The sequence below is a fragment of the Triturus cristatus genome, chromosome 2_2 (genome assembly GCF_964204655.1).
Source record: "Triturus cristatus chromosome 2_2, aTriCri1.1, whole genome shotgun sequence".
NCBI lineage: Eukaryota > Metazoa > Chordata > Amphibia > Caudata > Salamandridae > Triturus > Triturus cristatus.
The window spans coordinates 1,007,668,559-1,007,694,611 of NC_140582.1; the positions used below are offsets into that span (position 1 = coordinate 1,007,668,559).

General features: G+C 48.4%; 1 protein-coding gene and 1 long non-coding RNA gene across 2 annotated transcripts in view; one reads left to right on the top strand and one right to left on the bottom strand.

The window, feature by feature from the left end:
* The window catches only part of LOC146863069 (uncharacterized), a 96,737-nt gene extending 80,398 nt beyond the window's left edge, over positions 1-16,339 (top strand). The window contains exon 3 of the long non-coding RNA XR_014978210.1: positions 16,132-16,339. This is a non-coding gene — a long non-coding RNA (uncharacterized LOC146863069). The remainder of the gene's footprint in view (positions 1-16,131) is intronic.
* Positions 1-26,053, bottom strand: part of JAKMIP1 (janus kinase and microtubule interacting protein 1) — a 1,879,738-nt gene that overhangs the window by 136,149 nt on the left and 1,717,536 nt on the right. Inside the window, 1 exon segment of the mRNA XM_085642441.1 lies at positions 12,522-12,587. Within this exon segment, the coding sequence (XP_085498567.1) occupies positions 12,522-12,587 (66 nt within the window).

Sequence of the window (26,053 nt, forward strand, 5' to 3'; positions counted from 1 at the left end):
ATGAACATGGCCAGTTGAAGAAGTACTTCCAGAACCAGGATCAGAGCCTAACTTAGAAACATTTAACCGTGTAAGACCCTGTTTTGTGGGGAGGGGTTGTCACAGGGCAAGCAGGGGATAGTAACCCTAAATTGTGGTTGCTTAGGCCGTTTGCCTCCGATGTCTCGGGATCTGAATGTCCAACCCAGTGCTTTAATTTAGTAACGTAAATTGCTATTATATGGAAGTTTAATATTAGGAGATTGGGTAGGTACTTAACTCAATTTATTTGTTGCGGTAAAGGATTTAAATATGTAATGGAAATTTGACTATTCCATTATAGTGGTGATCGTCCCTTTATATATCCTGTTCCATTCGGTGTCTTTATTTCTCTCTTGCATACTTTTGTACACAACTCTTTGCTACTAAAGGGGGACCATAGATATAGTCACAAAGGTTATTGATCTCTCTCTCTCAATAGAATAATTTGCACATATAATTACTTGTATATTGAAGTTTTCATAACAAATTGCTCACTTATTTAACTCAATTACTTATTGCGGTAAAGGATTTGAATATGTAATTGTAATTTAACAATTATTTTTATATCTGTGACTATCTTTTATGCATTCTGTCTCATTTTAATGTGGACCTCATTAGAGATCCAAATCTTAATATAGAGAATTGCATTGAATTAGTAAAGTAAAAGTAAATTACAGAACATAATACAGTCCCAATCCTCTTACTGGTGCTTGAGCTACTGTGCCTTATATTCAGCCCTATCTTGACCCTTTCTGAGGTGCCCACTCTCCATTGTAGATCTGTGTAGGTCTCCTCTAGGATCTGAGCATCTCTTCAGCAAGTTTCGAAACGTAGTCCCGAGTTCATTCTTAGCACTCAGTTCTCATGCAAGCCTCTGCTATTGTACAGTCTTAGCACAGCGTCATTCTCAGAGTTCATTTTCCAGTATTTGGTGGGTCTCTTCCCTCCCGCTTCTGGGAGGAGATTGTCTGGCTGAAGGCTTGACCTACCATCCAGTGGAGGGTGGCTGCATGACAACAGGTAGAGGTGACACTGGCAACAGTGTACCTTTGTCTGGGTCACCAGTAAGGTTTAGAAGGCAGACCACAATTGTGTTTGAGTTGCAGTGGCATGGCATATCCTGGACACAAGCCTGGAAGGTGGAAGTACGGTCTGCATAGGCACAAAATCTTGGTGCTACCTCACTCCACCTTGGGCACAGCCTTCTCAGTGGTGTAATCTGCCTTGGGCACAGCCTTCTTGGTGGCACAAATCGCCTTGATCACATACTACTTGATGGCAGCAGCAATGACTACTGACCTCCTTTCCCTCCTGGATCCACTTTTACAGAGAGGCAGCTGATGACAAGCCTCAGGGCACACAGATCACTCTTCCCTTACTTCCTTCAGCCAATGGACCCTCAAAGCACCAGAACTCATGCACTTTAGGTTAGTTATCCTTCTGTAATATATATATATATCTCTCTCTCTCTCTCTCTCTCCTTCTCTCTCTCTCTCTCCTTCTCTCTCTCTCTCTCTCTCTCTCTCTCTCTCTCTCTCTCTCTCTCTCTCTCTCTCTCTCTCTCTCTCTCTCTCTCTCTCTCTCTCTCTCTCTCTCTCTCTCTCTCTCTCTCTCTCTCTCCCTCCCTCCCTCCCTCCCTCCCTCCCTCCCTCCCTCCCTCCCTCCCTCCCTCCCTCCCTCCCTCCCTCCCTCCCTCCCTCCCGCAGGCTGACTTCAAGGTACTTCAAGCAAGAGACTGCACTTCTTCCAGCATGGCCAATCTCCAGATGATGTTGCTTTACCTCTGAAAAGCTGGCTGTCAGGCAGATACCAGCTCTGATCGCCCTTTAGTCCTCTGACTAGTTTGTGACACAGTCCTTTCCTTGGTTGAAGAACACTTTAAACAACAGGTGCATCAATGGCACCCTTTTTATACAAGTCATCAAGGGATGTGGCTTATCTGCTTGCACTTTCAGATCTGGTTTGGGTTGGTTATGTTTTCATTTGACTTCACCAGGCTGCTCTCCAAACAAATACTTTTTGCAGAGTGATGCTTCTCAAGCAAGGTAGTTTCTAGTGCTGAGTACCCAAAATAGAGGCACAAAGAGGTGTGAGCTATCTGCTCCTAACCTCACTGAAAGGGATCATAAAAGACACAAAAGGCTAGAGGACCATTCTTACCCTGAACAGAAACTGCAGTCCAATTCTTCACTCCCACCATCTACTAAATGACAGTGCTGAAGGGAGGCTAATCAGCATCCCCTCTCAGCAAAAGGGCTAAATCGAACTTCTATAATAGTCCTCTTTCCTCACTCATGTCAAGGGACAGGCCTAGGCCTTTGTGCACACACTGGATTAACGTGGGGCCAAAACCAAAATCCAGGATACCAGATACTTACAGTCAGGCACTCAAGGCAGAGGAACACAATTGCACACAATGCAAGGGACATTTCCATCCCAACATGCACATATAATGAGTGTCTGCCATCCACTTTTGAGTTGGAATTACCTACAAGCCTGTTGCATTCAGCACTGCACCTATAAAGATGAGCCTCTGCATAGGGAAGTGGTAGGACTACTGAACGTTGATAACACTGAGGACCCTGATGTCTCTAGCCAGTCATCTGTGGAAATATGTAGACATAGATTGCTGACCTCCTTAGTGAAGTCACCACCATGGCCAGAACTGTGGTAAACATTGTGGTCATACCTAATGGCAATAAAGCAGATTGATAAAGCTAACACCCTGGGAATTAGATGTATTGTCTGTTAGCAAAGACAATTGGTTGATAGAAACCTGGAGATCCAGGGAGACCATTCAATACTCTGCATTGAGTTCCAGCAGCACCTGTCTGAGGAGCTGTAGTTTCAGCATATCCTGCTTAATGAAAGTTAGGAGCTTGAAGTCCATAATGGGTGTGAGACCCCTGCCTTTCTTGGATACCAAGAGGCAAATCATGTTTCCCCCTCCTTCAAGTGCATCAATTCTATGTCCCCTTAGTTCAATAGGGCAAGTATCTGACTAGAAATCCAAGGCGTATACCAGATAGCACTTCAATACATAAGGACGGCAATTCAGGGAAAGGACATAATATGTAGAATATAGCCCAGTGGATAAGCAGAACTACCCAGTGATCCATTGTGTTAGATTTGGGGGTCTCTGGTTGGCACAGGTGGGAACTTGTGACAAACAGGGACCCTCTCCTCTAGTCAGGATAAGGGGATCACCCTTTCAAATAACCCCTGCTCACCCTTTAGGTAGGGTGACGCAAGCAGACAAGGCTAATCTCTGGGCGTCATAGGCTAAGCATTTGTAAGATACATACAGTAATAAAAAAGACCCCACCACAAATGGACACCAGGATGTACTTTATAACAAAATACGTAACTTTATGTAAAAATATAACTTCTTTAGGCAGACTTAAGTACAAGACCATAAATAACGTGTTCTCTTTTGATGCACACAATACCTTTGTTATGCGGGGGTGTGTGTCTTCTTTACACAGGGTCTCTAGATCGGGGACAAAGTTTTTAAGGGCCCCCAACTCGTTTAGGGCACGAATATGCGTCTCTTCTCCTTGAAGGGTTGAAAAGCAGTTCTTCTGCGCTCGTGCGCATCGTCCCGATTGTGCGGGATGTGTCGGGCTTCAATTTCAGAAACAAAGGAGGGACTCTGTCATGAACTCTCGGGCGCGGGGCGGCCTGTACTCAACGTACAGTGCGACTCCCTTTGTGCGGCGCGGCCTCGAAGACAAGGGGCGAAGTAGTACGCTTCAGGCGTACGGCATGGACTTCCTTCGATGGCCGTCTGAGTGGGGGAATGCTTCCTGGCTGCGTTGCGTGACGTCAGGGAGAGGGTACACTTCTGCGTACGAGACGTCTCCGGGGCGCTGCGCTGCGCGGCTCCTGGCAGTTCTCTCCCCCCAGTGGGGATACGGTGGCCAATACAGTGCACTCTTCAACAGGAGGGCGAAGCGGGTGTGGGCAGCCCAGCGACACGGTGTGGACACGGCTCGTTGGCAGAGCAGGTCACACGGGGCGGGCAGGCACAGGTCGGCTTTACGGCAGTCCGGCGTTACGGGGAGGCACTTGGGGTGGCTCCAGCAGCAGGGGGAGATTTCAGCGATGTCTTCGCGGCTCCAGCAGCAGGTAGAGTCCAATGTTCCTGGAACTCAGGTCAGGGGGCCAGCTCGCTTCCAGGCCCTTGGAGATCGCAGTGAGTGCAAGGTCCTTTTTGAGCCTAGCCAGGCTTTCAAGAGCAGCAAGTCTTTGGGGGGTTTCTTCCTCAGCGTTGACAGCGGGTTCTTCGTAATTCACCAGTAGGATCTCATGTTTAGGAGCAGGGCTCCTACCTTTATACCCCGTTTCTTTTGTCTTTCCAGGCCAGGGGGCCTGAGCCTGGTTCGACCCGGTTTTGGAGCACTTTGTTGTGGAGTCTCTTGTGGTTTCTTTCAAGGTGCAGGGCAGGGACACCAGACGCTCCGCAGGAGGTGGAGCCAGCATTGAGGTGGCAGAGCACAGCCTTATTCCTAGTCAAGGGGCACTCTCCCCACCTATCCTGGAGGTAATCCCTCTATTCACCACCTGGCAGCCCAGACTGTCCCCTGGAATCCCCCAGCCCTGTCACTCACAGAAACCAGACAGCAGATACACATCCTAGCAGAGGAGGGCTGAACAATCAGGCAAGCAAATGCTAACGTTCTAAAAGTAGCATTTGCAAACACAGGATATTAAAATAAACGTTACTAAAAGGAGTATTTTATTATTCTGAGTTCAGGCATACTAAACTTGACTCTCTACCATGTTCCCTGAGCCTGCTGGGATTATAGAGTGTAATAATTCCAGCATCCCATTCTGGCCTATGAGAACAGGTAGCCTTACAATAGTGAAAAACGAAAATGGCTGTAATTCACTATTACGACATGCCACACATATCAGGGCTTGTCCTAACTTATGCTTACAATGCACCCTGCCTTTGGACCTACCATAGGGGTGACTCACATGAAGTAAAGGGAAGGTTTTAGGGGCTGGCAAGTGTGTGCGCTTGCCCAGCTAGCATGACAGTACCAGACTGCACGCAGGTTCTGCAATGGCAGACCTTAGACATATTTTAAAAGGCTGCCTCTGAGGGTGGCACAACCAGAGCTGCAGGCCCACTAGCAGCATTTGTATTTACAAGCCCTGGCACTCCTGGTGCACTTTACTGGGGGCTGATAGTAAACCAAATAAGCCAATCATGGAAATCAATTATAGGTACACTTTTCATAGGGAGCACTTGCACTGTGGCACTGATTGGCAGTGGCACAGTGCCCTGAGCAGCTAACACCAGTAAAGCATCTGAGGCACATTGGCAAAAAGTGGGAGGGAGACTCACGCCAAGGTGCCAGGTCTAACACATTGTAATACTCTCCTAAGTGGAAATAAAATGGCAGAACATACTGAAAACTAGTGATGGAATACAGCTGAGTCAAATTAGTTTCAAAGTAGAAGATATAGTATAAGATGGAGAGATTGAAACGGCTGCTGTTGGCATCTCTTAGGTGCAGGGATATTAAGATTGAACAATGTTGGAACAAGATTGAGCCTTGAAGGACTCAGCATACTACTTTTTGTCCGATATGGGATCTGTCAAATTAAATAATTTGTACTATTTCATAATTTTTCTTCATATGCTAAAGCCAGTCCTGAATCCAGATTGATAATCAGCTAGTATACCTTCTTTGACAATTTAGTTGTTAGTCAGTCATATTTTTCTCCATTACTAACCCCAGCCATTTTTGGTTTGATATTGTGTGGTTGTTGGCTGGCAAAAGGCTGTGCGTGGCATAGAGTTGGCTACCTCCATTGGGGGGGTTGGCTTATGTATGTTAATAAAATATGACTTTACTCTAAAAACAAATATAGAAATTCACTGAAAAAAACAAGGGTTAACGTAACATTATAGTTAGGTGAAAATTTCATTGACAATGTAGCGTTTTATGACATTTTCTACAACATCATTGATAACATCATTGATAATATCAATGAAACATTTGCAATTAAAATATTGATGAGAAAACTGTGCATGGCGGGGGTGCGAGTTATAGTTACCTCATAGCATGTGTAATAGTTACTTCAGATAACTACAACTGGTTAACTTCTGTGTTATTTGAGTTTAAAACATCATGTATTTTAAAGGGAAGGGGGAACACGTGGCCTCATCAAGAAGTACTATGGTAGTTACCTGTCACTTTGTAAACTGTAAAACAAACTAATACACTCAATGGATGATGTCATCAATGACGTCATAAAACATGTCTTGAGTGATGTCATATGTAAAGTCATAAGCAGAGCATGACGGAACGCAAATTATAGTTAGTGCTGCTAACTATAACTGGTGAATTTGTGGGTTTTTTTTCCAAAACAAACTTTATTCAAGTTTTATAGCGGTACAGTATAGGCCAACAGCCAACACATCAATGGAGACATTACTGTTTGACATAGTGAACCAGAGTGATAATGCAGAGGAAATTATAAAAGCAAACATATAAGAACATGGCTGATCTAGGCATCCGAGCCACCCCCCTCCCACACCACCCAATTCCAAATGTTATATGTTTGCTGTGTGGTTGTATTTAGTATGGATGGGCAACATTATTACGCAATTATTCTCGTTGTATGATAATATCTATGGGTTCCACTTCCGGCAATTCTATACCCCTGTACTCTGCCCATCTCTGCCATATCTTTCGATGTTTCTCTGGGCAGCCTCTAGCCCGGAGCACAGCTGACTCCATCTCCATACAGCAGCCCTGAGCTTTTTTCCAATTCCCGAGGGGCAGTGGAGCACTACTCTTCCACAACTGAGCGATATCTCACTTGGCTAGTGTAAGTCCAGTGAAAAGCAAGTGTTGTTTATACCTGTTGCCTCCAATGCCATCTGTACTATGTAATAAAGTGATTTTGGGGTCAGACTGAATCCTCCATGGGAGTACTTTACCCAGACAGGCCAGAATTCTATCCCAGTAGGGCTGGAGAACTGGTCTGATCCACACTATATGCAGGAAAGAACCTGTCTCCTGTGTACATCTCAAGCACTCTGGTGGTGGTATTACTCCCATGCACCAAAGGCAGTGATGAGTGTAGTAGGCCCTGTGTAGAAATTTAAACTGAATCAGGCGATAACGAGATGCAACAGCCGCACTATGGGGGCTCGCCAACGCCTTTCCCCAATCAACGTCTGTTAGATCCGGAATGTCACTGACCCAATTATGTCAGAGTGCATCTAATGTACTGTTGTGTGTGACTATAGTTTGATATAGCTGTCTAATTTTGTGGGCTCCAATATCCCCCACAGTCGCCCTTCTAGTGGGTGGAATGTACAGGGAAAGAGCATGTCTTAATTGGAGGTATTTATAGCATTGATTTTGATGAAGGTGAAAGTCTTCTTTTAGTTGTTGAAAGGATTCTATAACCACCCCCTTCATGACGTCCCAAAGTATGGATATGCTTATAAGGACCCACATACGAAAACCTGGCAGCCACGCCACTTGGTAAAGATCGACACCCTGACACAGCTGAGTTGTTCGTGGTAGCCGCCCAGCCCATCCCATCCGACTAAATACTCGCCTCCACAGCCGAATAACAAATTTAGTGGCTGGGGGTAAGTGGTCAAGCCGGCAATGGCTATACAGCATGTTGAGTAGCGTACGGTCCCCCAACATTATTCTTTCGACGGCATAGGCTGGGTCTGTCTGGTAACAGTACCCACAATCATTTATATTGAGGAGGTGGCAGGCGGCATAATAGGCGAAGATGTCGTATGTTGCAATCCTGCCACAGTAGTTGGATTGAGGACATGTCTGCAGTGCATCACGTACAGCCACTAAGTCCCATCGAAACGTATTGAGGAGTGAGTTGATTTGTGTGAACCACGATTCAGGAATGACGTATAGATAGTTTTGTAGTCGATATAAAATCCATGGCAGCGAGACTATTTTGAAGATTGCTAACTGACCGTAGAGGGATAGAGGTAGGGTAGACCAGACCTGCACCTCGCTTCTGACTTTCGGCAAAAGGGGTTGTATATTGTGGGCCCAGGACTTAACGGGATCAACTGATATAAACACTCCCAGGTATGTGAAGCCTTCAGATGACCGCATCAGTTGAGTGGCCCATGGTCTCCAAAAATTGGATATAGAGTGGATTTGGATGAGTTTGTGCAGAGGCCCGAAGTTTCCCCAAATATGCTCAGGATCTGCAGTATCCGGATGCCCGAAGATCCCGGGTCCATTAGGAAGAAAAGGACATCGTCTGCATATAATGAAATCCACAGACCAACGGGTCCCGTTGCACCCAATTTGCTAATTGCTCGATAGCAAGCACAAATAGGAGTTGGGACAGAGGGCATCTCTGGTGCGTGCCCCTACGGATGGGGAATGGGTCTGACACAGCCCCGGCGAAGCGCACCGAAGCAGATAAATCCGTGTACAGGTGGCGGATGTGGCAGATAACGCCGGGACCAAAATTTAAGGCCTGCAGGAGGAGGAATAGGTACCCCCAGTCCAGCGAATCAAAGGCCTTGTCAATATCCGCGAAAAGGACCGCCGCAGGACGTTCCAATCTCGGAGCCATGGCAAGGGCATTGTGTACTCGTCTGATGTTATGGCGTGTGGAGCGCTGTGGCATGAAGCCTGACTGGTCGGACTGGACCAGTTCGTGATGTGGGGTAGCAGTCAATTGGCCAGGATCTTACCTACGAGTTTTGCTTCAAAATTTAAGAGCAATATGGGGTGACATGACGACGGGTCTTCCAGGGGGCGACCAGGCTTGAGGAAAACTACGATCTTCGCATGCCGCCAGTTGGGTGGAAGAATCCCCAGTTCCAAGGACTCCTGCAATGCCGCTAGGAGAGGTGGGCCCATCTGGGAGATACATCCTCGAAAAAACTCAGCAGGAAAACCATTGGGGCCCGAGGACCGACCTAGATGAATGTCGTGAAGAGCAGTGGTAAGCTCTTCTAGGGTGATGGGGGTGTCGATCTGATCCCGCACCTCATTTGACAGTTGCTATGGGGGTATGTCGCGGAAGAATTCTTGTATTAAGTCTGGGGATAGACTTGCCCTGCGCTGATAAAGGTCAGTGTAATATGTGGTGAATGCTTGAACCACCGTGTGCAGGTATGTGTGGAGGGTACCATTGATGCCTCAGAGTATGGGTGATGGGGTAGTCGGGTGTTATGAACTTGGCATAACCGAGGAAGGGTTTTGCTTGATTTGTCTCCCCACTGATATATATTCAATGATGTGTCACCTGCCATGCCAATTGGGCTTCATTAGTAAGCAATTGTTCAATCTGTTGTTGTGTCAAGAGAAGCTGTCTTTGAGCCTGTGTTCCACCACCCGTCTGCATTTCCTCCTCTAATCCCTGGTGTTGCATCTCTAATTCTATGATCTGAGCTAGATGTTGCTGCTTTACTCCTGTTCGGTAGCTAATGTCAATGTCCCGCATTGTGGGCTTAAGGGCTTCCCACAGCACCACCACGGAGGCTGTGGACCCGGTATTGGAGGAGAGATACTCAGTGAAAGCTTGGTGGAGGGATGTTGTGTATTTTGAGTCTCTCAGATATCATGGCAACATTCGCACGCGGGGGCGGAATTGCGGGGGTCCCATGTGAAGTTTAAGAATCACAGAGGAATAGTCAGAAAGGCCCAGTGGAAGAATAGAGGTACGCACAACCTTATGAATGTATCAGGAGGGAGAACAATTTAGTCCAGCCGCGAGAGGGAGCCATGTGTAGGTGAGAGGAAGGTGAACTCGGCAGCCGTCGGGTGGTACGCCCTCCAGACATCATCCCAACCCAAGGAGGACACCAAAAGACACAACTTGGAGTCACGATCGGTGCGACTTCCATTACCGGGGTGCAACCTAGATAGTATCATTCCAGTTGCCCCCATCACAGACAGTCCCTCGGGTAAGATTCCCCACAAGCCCCCAACCTTCTCCACAAATGTATGTCCAAGCGATGGGGGAGCATAAAAACTACCCAGTATCAGGGAGTCCCCATATAGTGTGCCTGCAATTACAGTGTATCACTCGCTTGAATCTAGCCATGTCTGAGAACATCTGAAAGGGATCCAGTGTGATAAACCTGGTCAAATCCATAAAGCTCTAAGCATGGGGCTTTGTCGCCCATCATGTGGGTCTCTTGCAACAACAGGATGTCAACACCCAGTCTCTTGGCCTGTTTTAATACAGCACCCCGCTTGATCCTATCTAGCATCCTCGCACATTCCAGGTCATGACTTGAATCTCGCTGGGGTGAGCCTTCTGTGGGTCAATCATTAGAGAATCTTGGATAATAGTAATCTCTCTGGGTGCCATGTGTGAAGGTGGGGAAACGCTTGTTCCCGTGCTCAGCCAATAACAGATGTGACCTATGGAACAGAACTAACCCAAACCTCCCTCCCCCCACCACTATTCTTCAGAAAAGTAGAAGTATCTGTCGCGGCGGAGGCGATTCCAGATCCCCAACAGGGGGTCTCGGATGCCCAGTGCCAATGGAGCCCTAAAGACCACATCCCCCAACCATCTATTGTGTATGAACGTGAGTGGGACTCGGAGAGGCCCACCATGGCCCATGTTCCTTTTGTGTACCAAGTGTCCAAAAGATCCATGTATATGACTAAACTCTACTACTGGAGGTAAGAGCAACATAGGGTATAGCAGAGAGGCAGGGAACTAGAGAAAAGGAAAGTACAATGAGTAATAAGCAACTGGTTTAGGAGTGCTCTCCCTGTGTCCGGAAGTGCCAATTCGATCATGAGCGGTGTCGCCGCTTCGACGAATGCTTCTTTGGGCGGCTCTATCTGGTGCCCTGAGAGGAGTCAGACTCCTGTGGAGGCAGAGAATTCGGCTTGAGTGAAATCGTTTCATCGGTCCATTTGAATATCTCTTCTGGAGTGTCGAAAAAGAGTGTTATAGATTTGTATATGACTCACATCCGTGCGGGGTACAACAGCATTTATTGAATGTTAAGGTCTCTCAGCTTGCGCTTGGCGGCTATAAAGGATTGGTGCTGTTGCTGTACAAGATAGGCATAGTCTGGTAATATTATTATATTTAGCGATTCATGGGCCAGTTTTTCTTTATGGTCTCGGGCAAACTGCAGGATTGTGTCCCTGTCCATATAGTTGAAGAGTTTGGCAATGATTGGACGAGGTCTCGCGCGCCGGGGGGAGACCGCGCTGTCAAGGTTCTGTGGGCTTGCCCCACCACAAAGCAAGAGGACAGGAAACCTCTGGCATCAACGAGCGCAGCCATCATGTTATGAATTGGGTCGCCAAGGCTCCTTCGCAGTTCTCAGGGAAGCCCACTGAGCGCAAGTTGTTGCATCTCATGCAGCCCTTTGCATCCTCGGCCCTTGTAGCGAGTTCTTGTGTGACTACAGTCAGGCGATTAACTTGCCTATGGAGGGTTGTGACTGTGTCTTCCACAACTGAGAGGCGGGACTCAGATTTGGTGATGCGGTCGACCGCTTTGCAAAGGTCTTGACGAAGAAAAGAAACATCTATACCCACCGCCCCGATTTTGGCCTCAAGCGCTTCCCGGAACTATGTAATCGCCGCCATCAGGGCTGCATTGTCTTGCACCGGGACCTGAGCTGGGGCGCCCCTCTCCTCACTGGGGGGGGGGGGGGGGGTACTGATCCAGCATGCTCAGTTTAGCTGAAGATATGGGCACTTTGTCTTTAGCCATGGTGGCCAAAGCGAGTGCAGCAGGTGGCGGTCTCCAGCTGGTGCTATCTTGTGGGAGTGCGACGGGAGGCCCCAGGAACCAGCCCTCACGGAACCAGTCTATCCGGAGCAGCAAGCCGCACCGGGGATACCACGGCCGCTTCAGCCACTCATGGACCGACTGCAAGTGTACCCTCTAAGATGGGCACACCAGCCGGATCGCCATCCCCCGGTGCTCCACCCACTCTACTGGCAGGGCTCACATTAAGCCAAAAGGCCCAAACGCTCTGGACATCTATAGAAGGGGTTCCTATTACACACAGGGTCTAGTGTGGTGCCAGGGCACCCAGCAGGCCCAGGGCCTCTCTTCTCTCCATAACCACAGCAATAGCTCCTGTCATGTATTTCCAAGGGCTTCAGGGAGGTCAGGTCAACCAGGGGACTGGTACCGTGTCCTGTGATGTGGTGGACCCCCCCCCTTAGTACCTTCACTTCCAATCTTATTGGCACTCACCATAAGCCCCAGCAACCACCAGAGCACGCCTTATTTCCAGTCAGCTCACAGCGCCTGGCTTCAGGGCACTTTAATGCTTCGCTAGTGGGACCCCGAGAGCCCCCATGCAGCATCTGCTCATGGAGCATCCGCTCGGTTCACAGGCCCTGTCGCCCTCCACCTGGGGGGAGGGGCTCCACAAGTTCTAATGCATGTCAAGCAATATGATATTGTAGGACTGCTTGGAAAGATCTTTTGTTTCTTCTGGAGGCAAGTCTTGTTGTAGTGGAAATAGAAATATAATTTCCTGATACCTTTTCACAAAGTGATAGTACAGTTCCAGCCTGGATCACAGCAACCTGTTCTTCATTCCTCAAATTCTGTGAGAAAAAAAAAAGATTTGTCCTTTTGATTACTCTGCTAAGGTAAAGCAGTACAATACAGCGTAACCTTTAATTCAACTGTGTAGCTGTTTATAAAAATAGAAAAATATTTACTTTCTGAGACTCAAGTGTAGTGGTAATTAAGTGCACTTTAAATACCATACAGCAAATATTTTATTTGACAATGTACGCATCTCTAACTAGTTTAACTGATCTACTGAAGCACAGATAGCTCAGGTACAAAAAACAAAGGGGCTTATTTATGAGCCCCTTGCAGCACTTTTACGCCGCTGGTCTGTCACTTTGTTGACGTACTGACGGCGTAAAGAATGTGCCACATTGTGCCATATTTACAAAGTGAAGCATCTATGCAGATGCCTTACTTTGGAAACCCCTGCGCTACATTATACCTGTGTCAGGTATAATGTATGCAGGGTGGGCATTTCCCTGCAAGAAAGCCTCATAGAAGTAGAGTAGTGAAATCTATCAGATTTCCCCGAGCCACTTCTAGGATGCCACTGCGTCAAAACCTTCCGCCTGCCTCACAGCAGGCGTAAGGGTGACGCAAGGGCACATTGTTGCAGTTGTGTCTGTTTTCAAACACACCGCAGCAATGCGTCACTTTTGCTGCTACAGATACGTCAGGATTCCTGGTGTATCTGTAAATCCTTGCAACATGGAGCACCATACAGTAAATATGGTTCATCCATGGTGTCGCAAGGATGGGGCACTGAAAAGTGTTGCATCGCTGGTTTTCCCCCAGTGGTAAAAACTTTTCATAAATTGAGGCCCAAAAGATTGCCATACAGCAATATACTGCAAATTGGATTATGAGGCAATTACAATGCATTATTTTCAGGTTTTTGTTTTAACAATGAACAGAAGATATGAAGAAAATACTTTCATAATAAAAATAAATGCTGAATCAAATTTTTGTAAAATAACACATATTTCTTTAAAGATGTTATAATGTATCTTTATGCTCGTTCTGACAGGAAGCACACTGAGATTCTGTATACTATAAAAGGAAAAAAGGTTATATGAGAAGTTGGATTATTAGTTGGAGGGGATGTGAACCCTCACCAAGTAATAATGTTACAATTCCGTTCCAAATCCAGTTAAACCTCAATAATGTAATCCTGAGTGCAACCCTTGGTAGCCTTAGTACAGAGCAGACAGGTTTAATTTATGTGAAATGTGGAAAGCATTTATCATTACTAAAACAGTTAAAAAGTAGAAAACACAATACATTCAATATCCCACTCCAATTAATATAAATAAAGTATAATTTAATGAACAAATAGACATAAAAATGACAAAGATCAGATGTAGAGAATCAGAGATATGATTTTTAGAAGTTTCAAGTAAAAAAATAGAGACTAAAAGCACACCCATTGCGGTTATCTGGTTGCTTTAGACCAGGTACAAGTCAAAAAAGTTAAGGGTGACCATGAGCTACTTCTGGTCCAGTACAGGGATTTCTGACTTAGAAATTTGTTCAGGAGAAAATCCTCATCGACAGGTGAGGCTGCAAGCTTGGCCTGCAGGAGGACTCCACGATGGAGGCCTGCTCAAGAGCGGGTCTTTTCTGGGAGCCTCGGCTCTGGGGGGAAAAAATGTCATGGTTGGCGGCAATTGGTGGGAAGGTCCAAATGAAAAAAGCATGGAATCCGTACATAGAAGGGTCTCGTCGGCGGTCGGATGCTATTCGACGTCAGCTGTGGTGAAGTCCCTCTGCATTCAGACTGAGATTCATGTCTGGAATTTGAACTCATTTAAGCAGGAGAAACCAGCTGACATTGAATCACTAGCCAGATTTGCCGTCTGCTGCTACGGCATCGCTCCCAGTCTCTGCTGGTTCTCTGGGAGAAAAGTTCTGAAGTAGTTGCTAAGTGTGCAGTTTTGCAGGTTATAGGGTCAGGGCAGTACAATCTAACACCAGCCACAGATCCAGGACCTTGTGGGCACCACTTGGGGTGTTTGAGATCACTCGCCCAACCAGCAGGGTCCAGGGAAGATTCAGTTGGAACTGGTCAGAGGAGCTCTTGAAAAAATTAAGTTTATTGCAGCTTTGCCATGGGTACAAGAGGGAGCAAGTTCAGTCCTTGGGGTTTCTCTCCACAGGTTCAGCTGCAGGTTCCTTCTTCTGTCTTCTACAGGCCTAGAGGTGCCACATATGTGCAACCATGCCTACTTTGACATAATTTCCTTGGGGTTTGGCCCTAAACAATCCCACAGTGCATTGCTGTGCTACAATTCAACATTGCAGAACATTTCTTCCCTTGAGCAGAGCTCTGAGCATACCCCTGAGGTGTGTCTATGTGCAATGAGAAACTACCCTTTTGAACCAGTTCTTCAGCAGGTTCTCCCCCACTTGAATTGATGCCATCCCGACTACTTGGACAATATAAAGGGCAGGCCTCTTTGTTAAATATATCTGTCCATATTAAGGGAGTGCCACTTTGAAGCTTGTGCAGTTGGTGGGAATATCCCTCAGGCCATCCTGTCAAGAGGAGGTCACACCTATTCCCACCTAAGGCCCTTTTGTTCCCTTTCCTCAGAGCCATTCACAGCTTCTTGCAGGAGGGAAGCAGGATACCAGGTGACAACTGAGGATTAAATGTGCAAAGGACACTAAAGGTTTAGGCAGGAAATAGTGATTTAATAAAGTCACTGTTTCTGAAATATTTAGACAAAATGTAACTTCAGCTTTAATTTGAATGTATTCTACCCTTGAAAAAGGATTTTTGAAGTGTTTTTCTAGCAAGTGCTAATCTTAAATTACCTTTATTAAGTATAATAAAGTATCCCAGCGTTTTCTGTGGCTACAGTGAAAAATGGGTTTGGAGCCTTTTTCATTCTAACAACATGTTAAAACATTAAATGCCTATGTCCTACTTTTAAATACTATGCACCTTGCCTTACGGATGGGAGGATTTATTTTAGAGGTGACTCGATACTTTTTTAAAAGGAAGATTTAGGCCTGGCAAAAAGGGTGTTTTTGACAGGGCAAAATGGCAGTTTTAAAACTGCCTAGTTATTCTGATGGAATGCCTGGAGTCATGTTTTACATGGTCACTTTAGTAGTGGCACAAATAGTGCTACAGTCCAGGGGATGCCCGGCTACATTTTCAAAAATTTGGAGCAAAGGGTGGAATTGTTATGGCTTATCCTCCACACTGGACTCCTTGGTGAGTCATGTGAGTTGATTCTCTGGGGAGGATTCGTGAGTGGAGGTTGGGGGAGGGGCATGAAGACCTGATGCACATTTATTATTGTTCTTTATTTTCTTTGTCATTTTTTTATTAGAAAATCAATAAAGTCTGTTTACAAAAAAAGTTCTACAGTCCATTAAAGACATTTAACTTACAGGCCCTGGGTACATGGTGTAGCATATACCAAAGACTGATAAATAAGTTAATTGTGCCAATCAAGGTTTTTTAACTAAGATGACTCAAAACAGGATTGTGTGAAAATTGTCAGTCTAGCGTACTCGTTAAGAAGAGTGAAACACTTATGACTTTATTTTTTTAAAAAAGAGGGATTGGAACCAGTACATGGAGGCATGGTTTGAATTAGTGAGCCTACACAACTTTACATGCAAGGAAAGACTTGAACTTTGGAAATCTGAATATGATCACGGGGATGGAATTAAAACCGGTCATCAGATGAATATTGACCTTCATTAGGGTAAACAAGACAGCTCTGAAGAAGTCATGGGGAACTCCTTATACGACGAAACACATGTTGGTTCGGCAAAAGAAATTGTGAAAATAAAGAACACTGAAGAAACTCATGTGCATTGACCTTTTTACATGTACTGTTATATAATTTAGCGTGTGCTCAGGGCATTGTTTATACTGTTTTGATGATCCTCCAGATCTACATTTAACAATGCAGGGTGATTCCTCCTTCCCTTGGAGCGCCGTAACTGACACTATGGCCTATCATACAAACCCAGAAATAGTGAGCACCACCATCAATCATGGTTTATATCTAAGGTTTTTTTTAACTAATTCCATGCTTTTTAGGAACCAGATCTCATGCCCTAATTTGCAGAGACCTAGTGTACACACTCCAGAAAACAACAGCATTAGTTAAAAAATGGGGAGAATCATGCTTAAAGAGACTTTGTCTGACAGCAACTCTTTCCACCCAGACAATTAGAAAATCGGATAATTTGGCCTGTTATGCTCAGGTGTACGATACCTCTTGTCAGATTTGCAATGTACCTTCTTCTTTGTTGAACTTTACAGACAGACTCTCTCATGCAGTGAGGGGACTGACTTCCTTTGCAATGGTCATGCCCCCATCCACATGAAGTCCACCTTGGTGGACAATAGCATATGATATCCTCCACTGGTGATATTTTACTCTAGCTAAGATACAACAATGAATACTGCCCACATTCGTGTAATACTGTGTAATACTGCCAAGTTGCAACCAGGGCTTCGGCACAGTTGTACACTACTGCCTTTTATATAATGAAGGCCTGGATGTTTACTGATTAAAATTCTACTTTAACAGGGAGATGGATAGCCAGGCTGAAGGATCTCCATGTCAATGGCCATGCCACCACATTGAGATACTTGAACAAGATGCAGCCAACAACATTGACTCATCTACTCACTGACTTGTAAAATCCTCCTTCCATCTGGAATCTCCTACTATCTTTTTAGTCCACCTGGAACCACTAGTTCCAATGCTCTGAACACTCAGGCCAAAATCTCCTGAACACTTTAGCCCCAATCTCAGAAATGATGTCCCTGAAGACTAACAAACGATGCACTGATAATCTTCTAAAATAGTGATACCTGAAAGTAATTAGTGGTAACTTCATGTTTATGCTACATTTGTTGTGTTTTTTTTACACAGATAACTATGCCACTTGAAATAGCAAGGAAGAGTGCTGGAAAGACACTGACATAAAAACTATTGTCCAAATGCACATTATGTCAAGTACAGTCTGTAGGTGAACACAAATATTTTAAGGGCAATATTATTGGCCTACAGTTGTATCACATCCAGGAAATCACATACTACTACATTGTTATGCCAAGTATATATTTTACTGTTTTTACCTCTGCATCTACTTACTTATACTAACTTGTTATGTATTGATTAGGTGGATGTATTGAATATGATAGAACTTTCATGTGACACCACACGTGGTACTATGGGGTATATAGTAAATCCAGATTGGATTGGGGGCAACGTTTATTCCTTGTATATCATTTACTTCAAACCTTAGGACAGCAGGGCACAACAATCTCCCAACGTCCGTTCCTATCAACTGCCTTCTCCCTTCTCACCACATTCTCCTGTGACACCCTCAAGATTCTAACCCCCCTCATTGTGACATAGTCGACCTTCCAACATGGAGCACCCATAAGAACAGGCTAGCACATAGCACATCCTCCCCTTTCATACTATAAAACAATAAATGGAGAACAGAAACATAACAAGAAGCCTGTTTCAGTTTCAATAAAAATAGGTACTGGAATAACTGGTAAAACTATGCATCACATAGTCATCATGCCATTTGGGCTTGAATAACAATCTCTTTTGAGTACAATCATCACCCATGGACTTTCCAAAAGAAGAATCATTATGTATCTTATACAGAGTAGAGGATGTCTCAACTCTTACCAGTCTTGAGAGGCTCCACACATCATAGAGTCAAGAACTACTACATGTCTCCTCACCTCACGAATCAAGAATGGACCCATGAATTTTGATCTTCCCTTTTTCACCATACCAGACTTCCTGACTAATACCTTATCACCCTTCTTCCATGAACTCACACTTACACAATTCTTGTCATCAAAATGTTTCTTTTTTTTTTTTTTTTTTTTTTTTAATTTTATTGTGCAGAGAAAAAGGGTACAAGCACGGGCCTACAACCTCCTGGGCCGGCCGCTAGTATTCAGAAATGATCAAGCAGTTCAAAAACAATGACTGGCCCGCAGGGGCTCCGCTAAATGACAGGAGATCAGGCTGCACATAAGGGAAGTCAGGATACACCCTTTTTTACATAAATATCAACAAAAGTAAAGAAAAACAAAAAGCAAGGCGAAAAACATTAAAAGGGCGTCTAACCACAGCAGAGGAACTCCACATAGGACCACCCTAGGGTGGTCAATAAAAAGGGGGTCTGAGAGGGAGGGGGGGGCAACGGGAAAACCAAATCTATACTCAGATGAACAAATTAAGCAAGGAACCCTCAAGGATCAGGGGGACAAGGCAACATCAGACGTATCCACCAGGGGGGGAGAACAGATAGTCCCTCGATACACATTCCACTGACCCCAGATTCTACCCCACGCCCCCGGTTTACCACGAGCCACATACACCGTCTTCTCCCTGAACATGCACCAGTCCATGTTCTCCTTCCATACGGACATGGTGGGAGGCCATTGGGAACCCCAAAGCTGCGCAATATCTCTCTTTGCGATCATGTTCCCAAGGGCCGCCCACCGAGCCTGGGCCGCATTATAGTCATTGGGCTCCCACACATTCAGAACACATCGGCGCACCTCCGGCAGCAGAGCGACCCCAGTGACTCGTTTCATAACATCATGCACCTGGCGCCAATATTCCGCCACCTCGTGGCACTCCCAGAGGATGTGGAGAAAGGTGGCACTGAACCCGCAGCCACGCTTACAGAGCCCGTCGTCAGAAAACCCCATCGAGACCAAACGGGGACCCGTCACATAGACACGATGGAGAATCTTAAGCTGGACCAGACGGAGACGGGCCGGGATGGCAACCTCCTTAGGGGATGACAGCGCAGACTGCCAGTCCTCGTCGTCCAACTCAACCCCATCTCCCGTCCATGCCTCCCGAAGACGCACCAAGAGATCAGCCCGATTATTTATTAGTTTTTTATAAATCAGGGAGATAGTACTGTCGGGGACGTGTCCGTCGAGTATACGGTCCTCGAGAGGCGAAGAAACAGGGACCGTGGTCCCCTCCCCAAAGACCGAGAGTAGGGCGTGCCGAACCTGGGCATAGCGGAAGAACTCCCTTTCACTAAGCTCGTACTCGCTCTGAAGCGCCGCGAAGGATTTAACCGCGCCTTTAACCCATAGGTCCCCCACTCTGCTAATGCCGATCGTATCCCAGTGCTCAAAGCCTTTCGTTGTCCAGAGGCTTCCCAAGCGCTCTGAGGCGAATAGAGGAGTAGCACACGTTAACCGCTCACTCCAGCCCACAGCTACATTCGCCGCCTTCCACACACGTACCGCAATCCTAGTAGGGCCCGTGAGGGTCCTTCCGGCAGATCGAGAGTAGAGCGCTCTGTTATAGTTACCGCCGGGAAGCAGGAATTTATCCATCTCATATGCCGGGTTCGAGCCAGGAGCGTACGTAGCATGGTTAATGGCTGACAGCTGGGAGGCCCAATAGTACCTTCTAATGTCAGGAAGCGCGATGCCCCCGTCATACCAGGGAAGAGTCAGCTTTGCCAAAGCGATACGCGCACGACCGTCCCAAACCAGTCTCCTCTGCAAACTCTCCACTTCCCTAAAGTAGGCCGCCGGAATGATATCGAAGGAGTTCTGGAGTGCGTAAAGAAATCTGGGAAGGGACATCATTTTAAACAGTGCTGCGCGACCAAGTGGAGACAAGGGCAACTTACACCACCGAGCCGTATCCGCCCTCAAACGCCGGAGGGGAGACAGGAGATTCTGCTCGTAGCGGACCGCCGGATCCAACGAAACGTATACCCCCAAGTATTTAAAGCCGGATTGAGATGTTTGGATCGGAAGCCGAGGCGGCAAGAGAGGAAGGCCACCGGAGATAGGATACACGCAAGATTTGGACCAGTTAATTATCAAACCCGAATTTCTCCCGAAGGAAGTAAGGACATCAAAAAGCACATTGAGCGACTTCCGCGGCGAGGTGAGGTACAGAAGAATATCATCCGTGTACAACGAGACCCGATCCTCGAAGCCCGGGGCCCACCGGATCCCTCTGATCGAGGGCTCCCAGCGGAGCCAGGCAGCGAGCGGTTCCAAGGCGAGAGCAAAGAGCAGAGGGGACAACGGGCACCCCTGCCTAGTACCCCTCCCGAGAGCGAAGGGCCGAGAAACCCGCCCATTGACAACAACCTGAGCCACTGGACCAGCATAGAGGAGCTTCACCCAACTAATAAATCCCTCCCCAAAGCCAAACTTCGCCAATACGGCCCAAAGGAATGGCCACTCGATGGTATCAAAGGCCATCGTGGCGTCTAAGGAAACCAATATGGCCGGTTCAGAGAAGTACTCCGCCCTAGCGAGGACGCCATGTAGACGCCGCAAGTTAAGAGCGGTATTACGATGAGGGATAAAGCCGCATTGATCCGGATGTATCTAATCACATATAACTCTCAGCAAGCGATTAGCGAGGACCTTGGCAAGGATTTTCGGTTCGGCATTTAGTAGGGAAATAGGCCTATATGAGGCACAGCGGTCTCTTGGCTTACCGTCCTTGGGAATAACAACTATAGTAGCCAGACGCTGGTCGTCGGGAAGGGAACCCCGCTCGAGCGACTCCAGAAGCATACGACGGAGGAAGGGCGCGATTTTATCCGGGCGTAGTTTATACAGTTCAATCGGCAGTCCGTTGGGGCCCATAGCCTTGCCCGAGCGAAGGGAACGAATCGCGGTAGCAATCTCGTTGACAGACAGGGAGGCATCCATCTGCTCACGGTCCTCGACGGATAGGCCGGGCAAGGCAATATCCCACAGGAAGAGACGAGAGTCATCCTCATCTCTATCAGACACCGGGGAGTACACCGCCCGGAGGTGGTCAGCAAAACACTCCACAATCTCACCAGGGTCAGTCACACACACTCCATCCGAAACCCGAAGCTCCGGGACCACACGATTCACTCTCTCCTTCTTATCCAACCAAGCAATCAGTTTACCCGCCTTGTCCCCGGCATCATACAACCTACCCTGTTGCTCCCTATACATGATCTTGGCAGCGTCAGTGACAAGAGACTTATATTCAAACTGCTTCAAGCTGAGGGCATGAAGCCCATCCTGAGTGACACCCGTCTCCAAAGCTGCCTCCAGCCCCGATATTTCAATCTCCAGCTTCACCACCGCCTCATTCTTAACCCTCTTAGCCTCCACTATCTGGGATAGGGCATGCCCGCGGAGCACTGTTTTGAAGGCTTCCCACAGGGACACTGAGGACAACACCGACCCCTCATTCTCGAGAAAATACTGATCAATCGACTTAACAAGGTTATCACGAATCTTGGGGTCTCGCAAGTACCAAGGGTTAATAGGGGCGATCCGCCCAGCGGACCGCATCCCGGTGTCGAAAAGCAACCACAGTGGGGAATGATCAGAAATACCCCGGGCCAAGTGCTTTACCTCTCGAATCCGGGCAGTCTGGGCCGCGGGCATAAGAAAATAATCCAATCTGGAGAGACTCCCATGGGCCCCAGAGTGAAATGTGTACTGACACTGTGTCGGATGCATTAACCTCCAACAATCCACCAGACCGAAGGTATCCAAGAGTCCGCCGAGCCACGCCTGGGCAGCAGGGAGGGCCCTGGGCGGGTGGCGATCCAAATCACCCGAAACAACCGAATTAAAATCCCCACCCATAAGCAAAAGACTGTCAGGAAGCTCAAGCAGCATACGACCCAAGTCTGAGAAAGTGGAGTTCTGGAGGCCCGGGGGAACATAAACTGAAATCAAGGAAAGGTACTGTCCCTCCCACCTCCCAGTCAGAGCCACATAGCGCCCTCTATCGTCTAGGACAACCCTGGTGATCTCTAGCGGAAGTGAAGATCGTAGGAGAATGCCCACCCCTCTAGAGCAAGTGGTGAAACCGGAATGGGCCACGAGTCGGTATCCCCCCCTGTTCATGGCATGACAAACATTACCAACCAGATGCGTCTCCTGTAAGAATACCACATCAGGAGTCAAACGACGCAAATACTGCAGCACAACACCCCGTTTGATACGATCCCCCAATCCGTTGACGTTCCAAGACATCAGTCTCAACCCGTCCCCCCCCATCCCCTCCAGTAGATCAAGGGTCCCCCAGCAAATAGCGCGACACCCGAAACTGAAACAGAGCCAATACCTCACCTTGAAAACAAGAAACACAAAACCAAACAACCCCTCCAACCCACCAACCCCCCCCCAAATTCAACTCCCCCCACCCTGCACCCCTGCGGTCCAGAAAACCACCCCAACTTGCAGTGTGCCTGTCGCCCTAAAAACCCCATTCTACGAAAAGACCCCGGAGGAGGAAAGGGACCCGTCCCCGCCCGCCCCCAACACAGATCATAATTAAACAAAATGTACAAAAGAAGTAGAACCCAGCCGAACAAAACAAAATATCAAAGTCAAGGACCAAAAGTCACTCCGAAGGAGGCCCGCCACCCTCGGTACCACCAGAAGGCCCAGGCCGGTCACCCCGGTCCGGCAGAGAATCCAGCCAGTCACTCACGGTCGCAGGACAGTCAAAAAAGGTAGTCCGGTCTTCGTATTCCACTCGGAGCCTGGCAGGAAAAAGCATCGAGTACTTAAAACCCAGGTCCCGGAGACGGCGCTTCACCCCCTGGAAACCCATCCGCTGTTTCTGGACAAGTTGGGTGAAGTCCGGGAAAAAGTTAACGGATGAGTTCTCATATCGGACCGGGCCATGTACCCGTGAGGCCTGCAGAATCGCATCTCGGTCTCTGTAGTGAAAAAGTTTTGCGACAATAGGCCTCGGGGGAGCTCCCGGTCGCGGCCGACCGCCTGGGACTCGATGGGCCCGCTCCACGGCAATGAACTTACTCAGGCCAGCGGGGGCAAGCTGTTTGAGGATGAGTTCCTCAACCATAAGATCCACCGGGCGATTGTCGGAGGTCTCCGGAACACCTATGACGCGGATGTTATTGCGTCGAGCCCGTCCCTCGAAGTCCTCCAGCCGCCGGGCCATCAGGTCGTTGGCCGACTTGAGGTCGCCGAGAGCAGTCTGCAGGTCCGACACATCCGTACCAAGGGTGGACGTCCGCAAATCCAGCGATTGAACCCTCTCATTAGTCTTAGAGAGATCCGCCCGAATTAGCGTAACATCAATGGCCACCGTGTCGATTTTACGGGCCAAGGCCTCGTACTGCTGAGCGATGGTCTCCTTGATGCCGTTAATGGCGCCCATGATGTCCTGCAGTGACAAATCCGGAGGGGCGGACGGAACACCCCCAGCGTCATCCGGGAGAACACCGGCCGTCCCAGGGGACCCTTTACCATGAGTGTAGCGGTCCATGTTGTTGGTCTGGACCGGTCCCCCACGTAGGGATGTCTTGGTCTTACGCCTCTCGGGATCCCCTCTGCCTCCCATGTGGAACCACGCTCGCCGAAGGAGACCACCGAGCAAGCGTCAAAGTGGCACAGGCGAGCCGACACGAGCCGTACCAGGGACCGCAATGTGGCGGTGCGAGAGGATCAAAGTCAATGGGCACACTGGTTTCAGGCGGAGGCAAAGGCACGAAGCGAAGGCCGAGTGAAAACCCAGCCGCACAAAGCAACTCCGCTGTCCAGCCACTCAGAGATCCAAAAGTGAAACCGAAAGTGATGAGACGGCCGCTGGCACAGCCCCGATGCCGTTGTTGTTCAACTATGCCCCGGCTCAGAGGAGGAGCCAAGATGGCGACCGGGACGGCAGCGTAGGCTCCCGGCTCCGCGAACCTCCGCACCCCGCACAGATATCCTGCATGAGATCCTTAGCCTGCGCTATCTGCCCGTGTTGGTGAACAAGAGTGGCACCCGATCGTGTGACCCCGAAGTTTTTGGCAGCGGTACCGCCGGAGAAATGTCCGTCTGAAGTTTGCGGCCTGTGCAACCCTGGAACCGGGACCTCGAGTGGACACCATGGCCGGGCGGCAGTTCAACAACAGCGGCCTTTGGTGACTGGGTGGAGTCGGACTACCGGAGCAGTGCGAATATCGGCCTACATTTCGCAGTGGTCGTTCCTACCACTAAGCGTAGCGGAATGAGTGCATGCCCGAGGTGGCAACTCCAAGACTCTCCGGTGATTGCCTCAGCCTTCGCCGGTGAGCTGCCCGGACGCCGCCCGTAACTCGCCCCGATTCTTGCGGGCTGCTCCTGGATTTTCGCGGGCGCTGGTCCGTGGTGGGGATGACTGTGGCCCGTGACCACACACCGGACACATTATTTGCCTGCCCCCGGAACCCTGTTTCCAGTGCCATGGAACCCGAGGCGCTTGTGCCTGAGTCCCGGTCCCAATCTGGGTTGGACCTACCCAGCGGCCATTTTGGTATGACAGAGTCCACCATCCTGTACACTGGGTTGCAGCAGGATAGGGAGGGTGCGACTCTGAGGAGCGTAGCGGAGCGAGCGCCGGGAGCTGTACTGGGGTACGGTGACCTTCTCGAAGCTCTCGGTGCCCTTCATTCCACCTTGGTTCACGGCGCCTGGGTGTTGGGGAGTAAGCTCGATGGAGTGACAACAGCGTCGGAACAGATGCGGCCTGCCTGTCCCCAGGTACGCTGGGACTTCCTACACTGCACACGGGAGGACAGTGTCGTGGCCGCCCCTGTGAATAGTGCACAACTGGACACTCCGGACGGTATACTAACGTGCGATCAGCGGGCTGTGGGTCTGGTCTGTTCCGGAGGTTTTGGACCTGAGTGGGGGGTGGCGGCCTTGTCCCGTGCGCGGCCTCCGGCGACTCAGGCTGATTCCGCCTTCCTTGACCTGGTGTGCAGTGTAAATCCTGGGGCAGCACTGGGAAAGACGACCCTCCATAGAGCTGACTGTGTCGAGCTTCAGAGCTTTCTACCCTACCTGTGTGTGTCGCTTCCTGATCTTTATTGGACGCTCCTCTTCCTTGTAACATTGGACATGGCACTGGGTCGATGGGTATGCATGGGTAGATTTGCAAAGAGTGGCCAAGGATAAGGCTGATCCTTCAGAGGTGGTCATCTAATAGGCGGGCGGGCTCGGGGGTTGCGTGCTCTCACGGCATAATTGTTAGTGTACTAAGTGCATAATGCTCCTTACTTTCCTTTGACAGGGTCGATTTTGTGTTGTTTATTGTATGCTTTGCGGGGAAACATATGGTGCGGGAGGGAGAAGCCGGGGGCATGTTTTGCAGGCCCTCCTCCAGTTTATTAATACTCTCTCTACCCCCCCGTCTGGTGGGGGCTCTTTTCTTACTCCTTTTTCTCTGTTTCTTCTATATTTCGGGTCTGGTTCCGGGGCGATAGGCACACTGCTGGGGGGGGGGGGGCCGTACTCATCTGCAGAGGTGCAGGGTGGGGGGTTGGGGGAGGGGATTCTTTAGTCTTTAACCCCTTTTTTTCCATGGCCTCCTTTTCTTCTCTTATTCTTCTTTGTTTTTTTCTGGGATCAGCATGGTGGAACTCCTTTGTCGTTAATCACTGCTGTTTCCTGTGTGCCATAATTTCCGTGGTGTTTCCTGGGTCTTAGGGCAGGGGGTTGCAG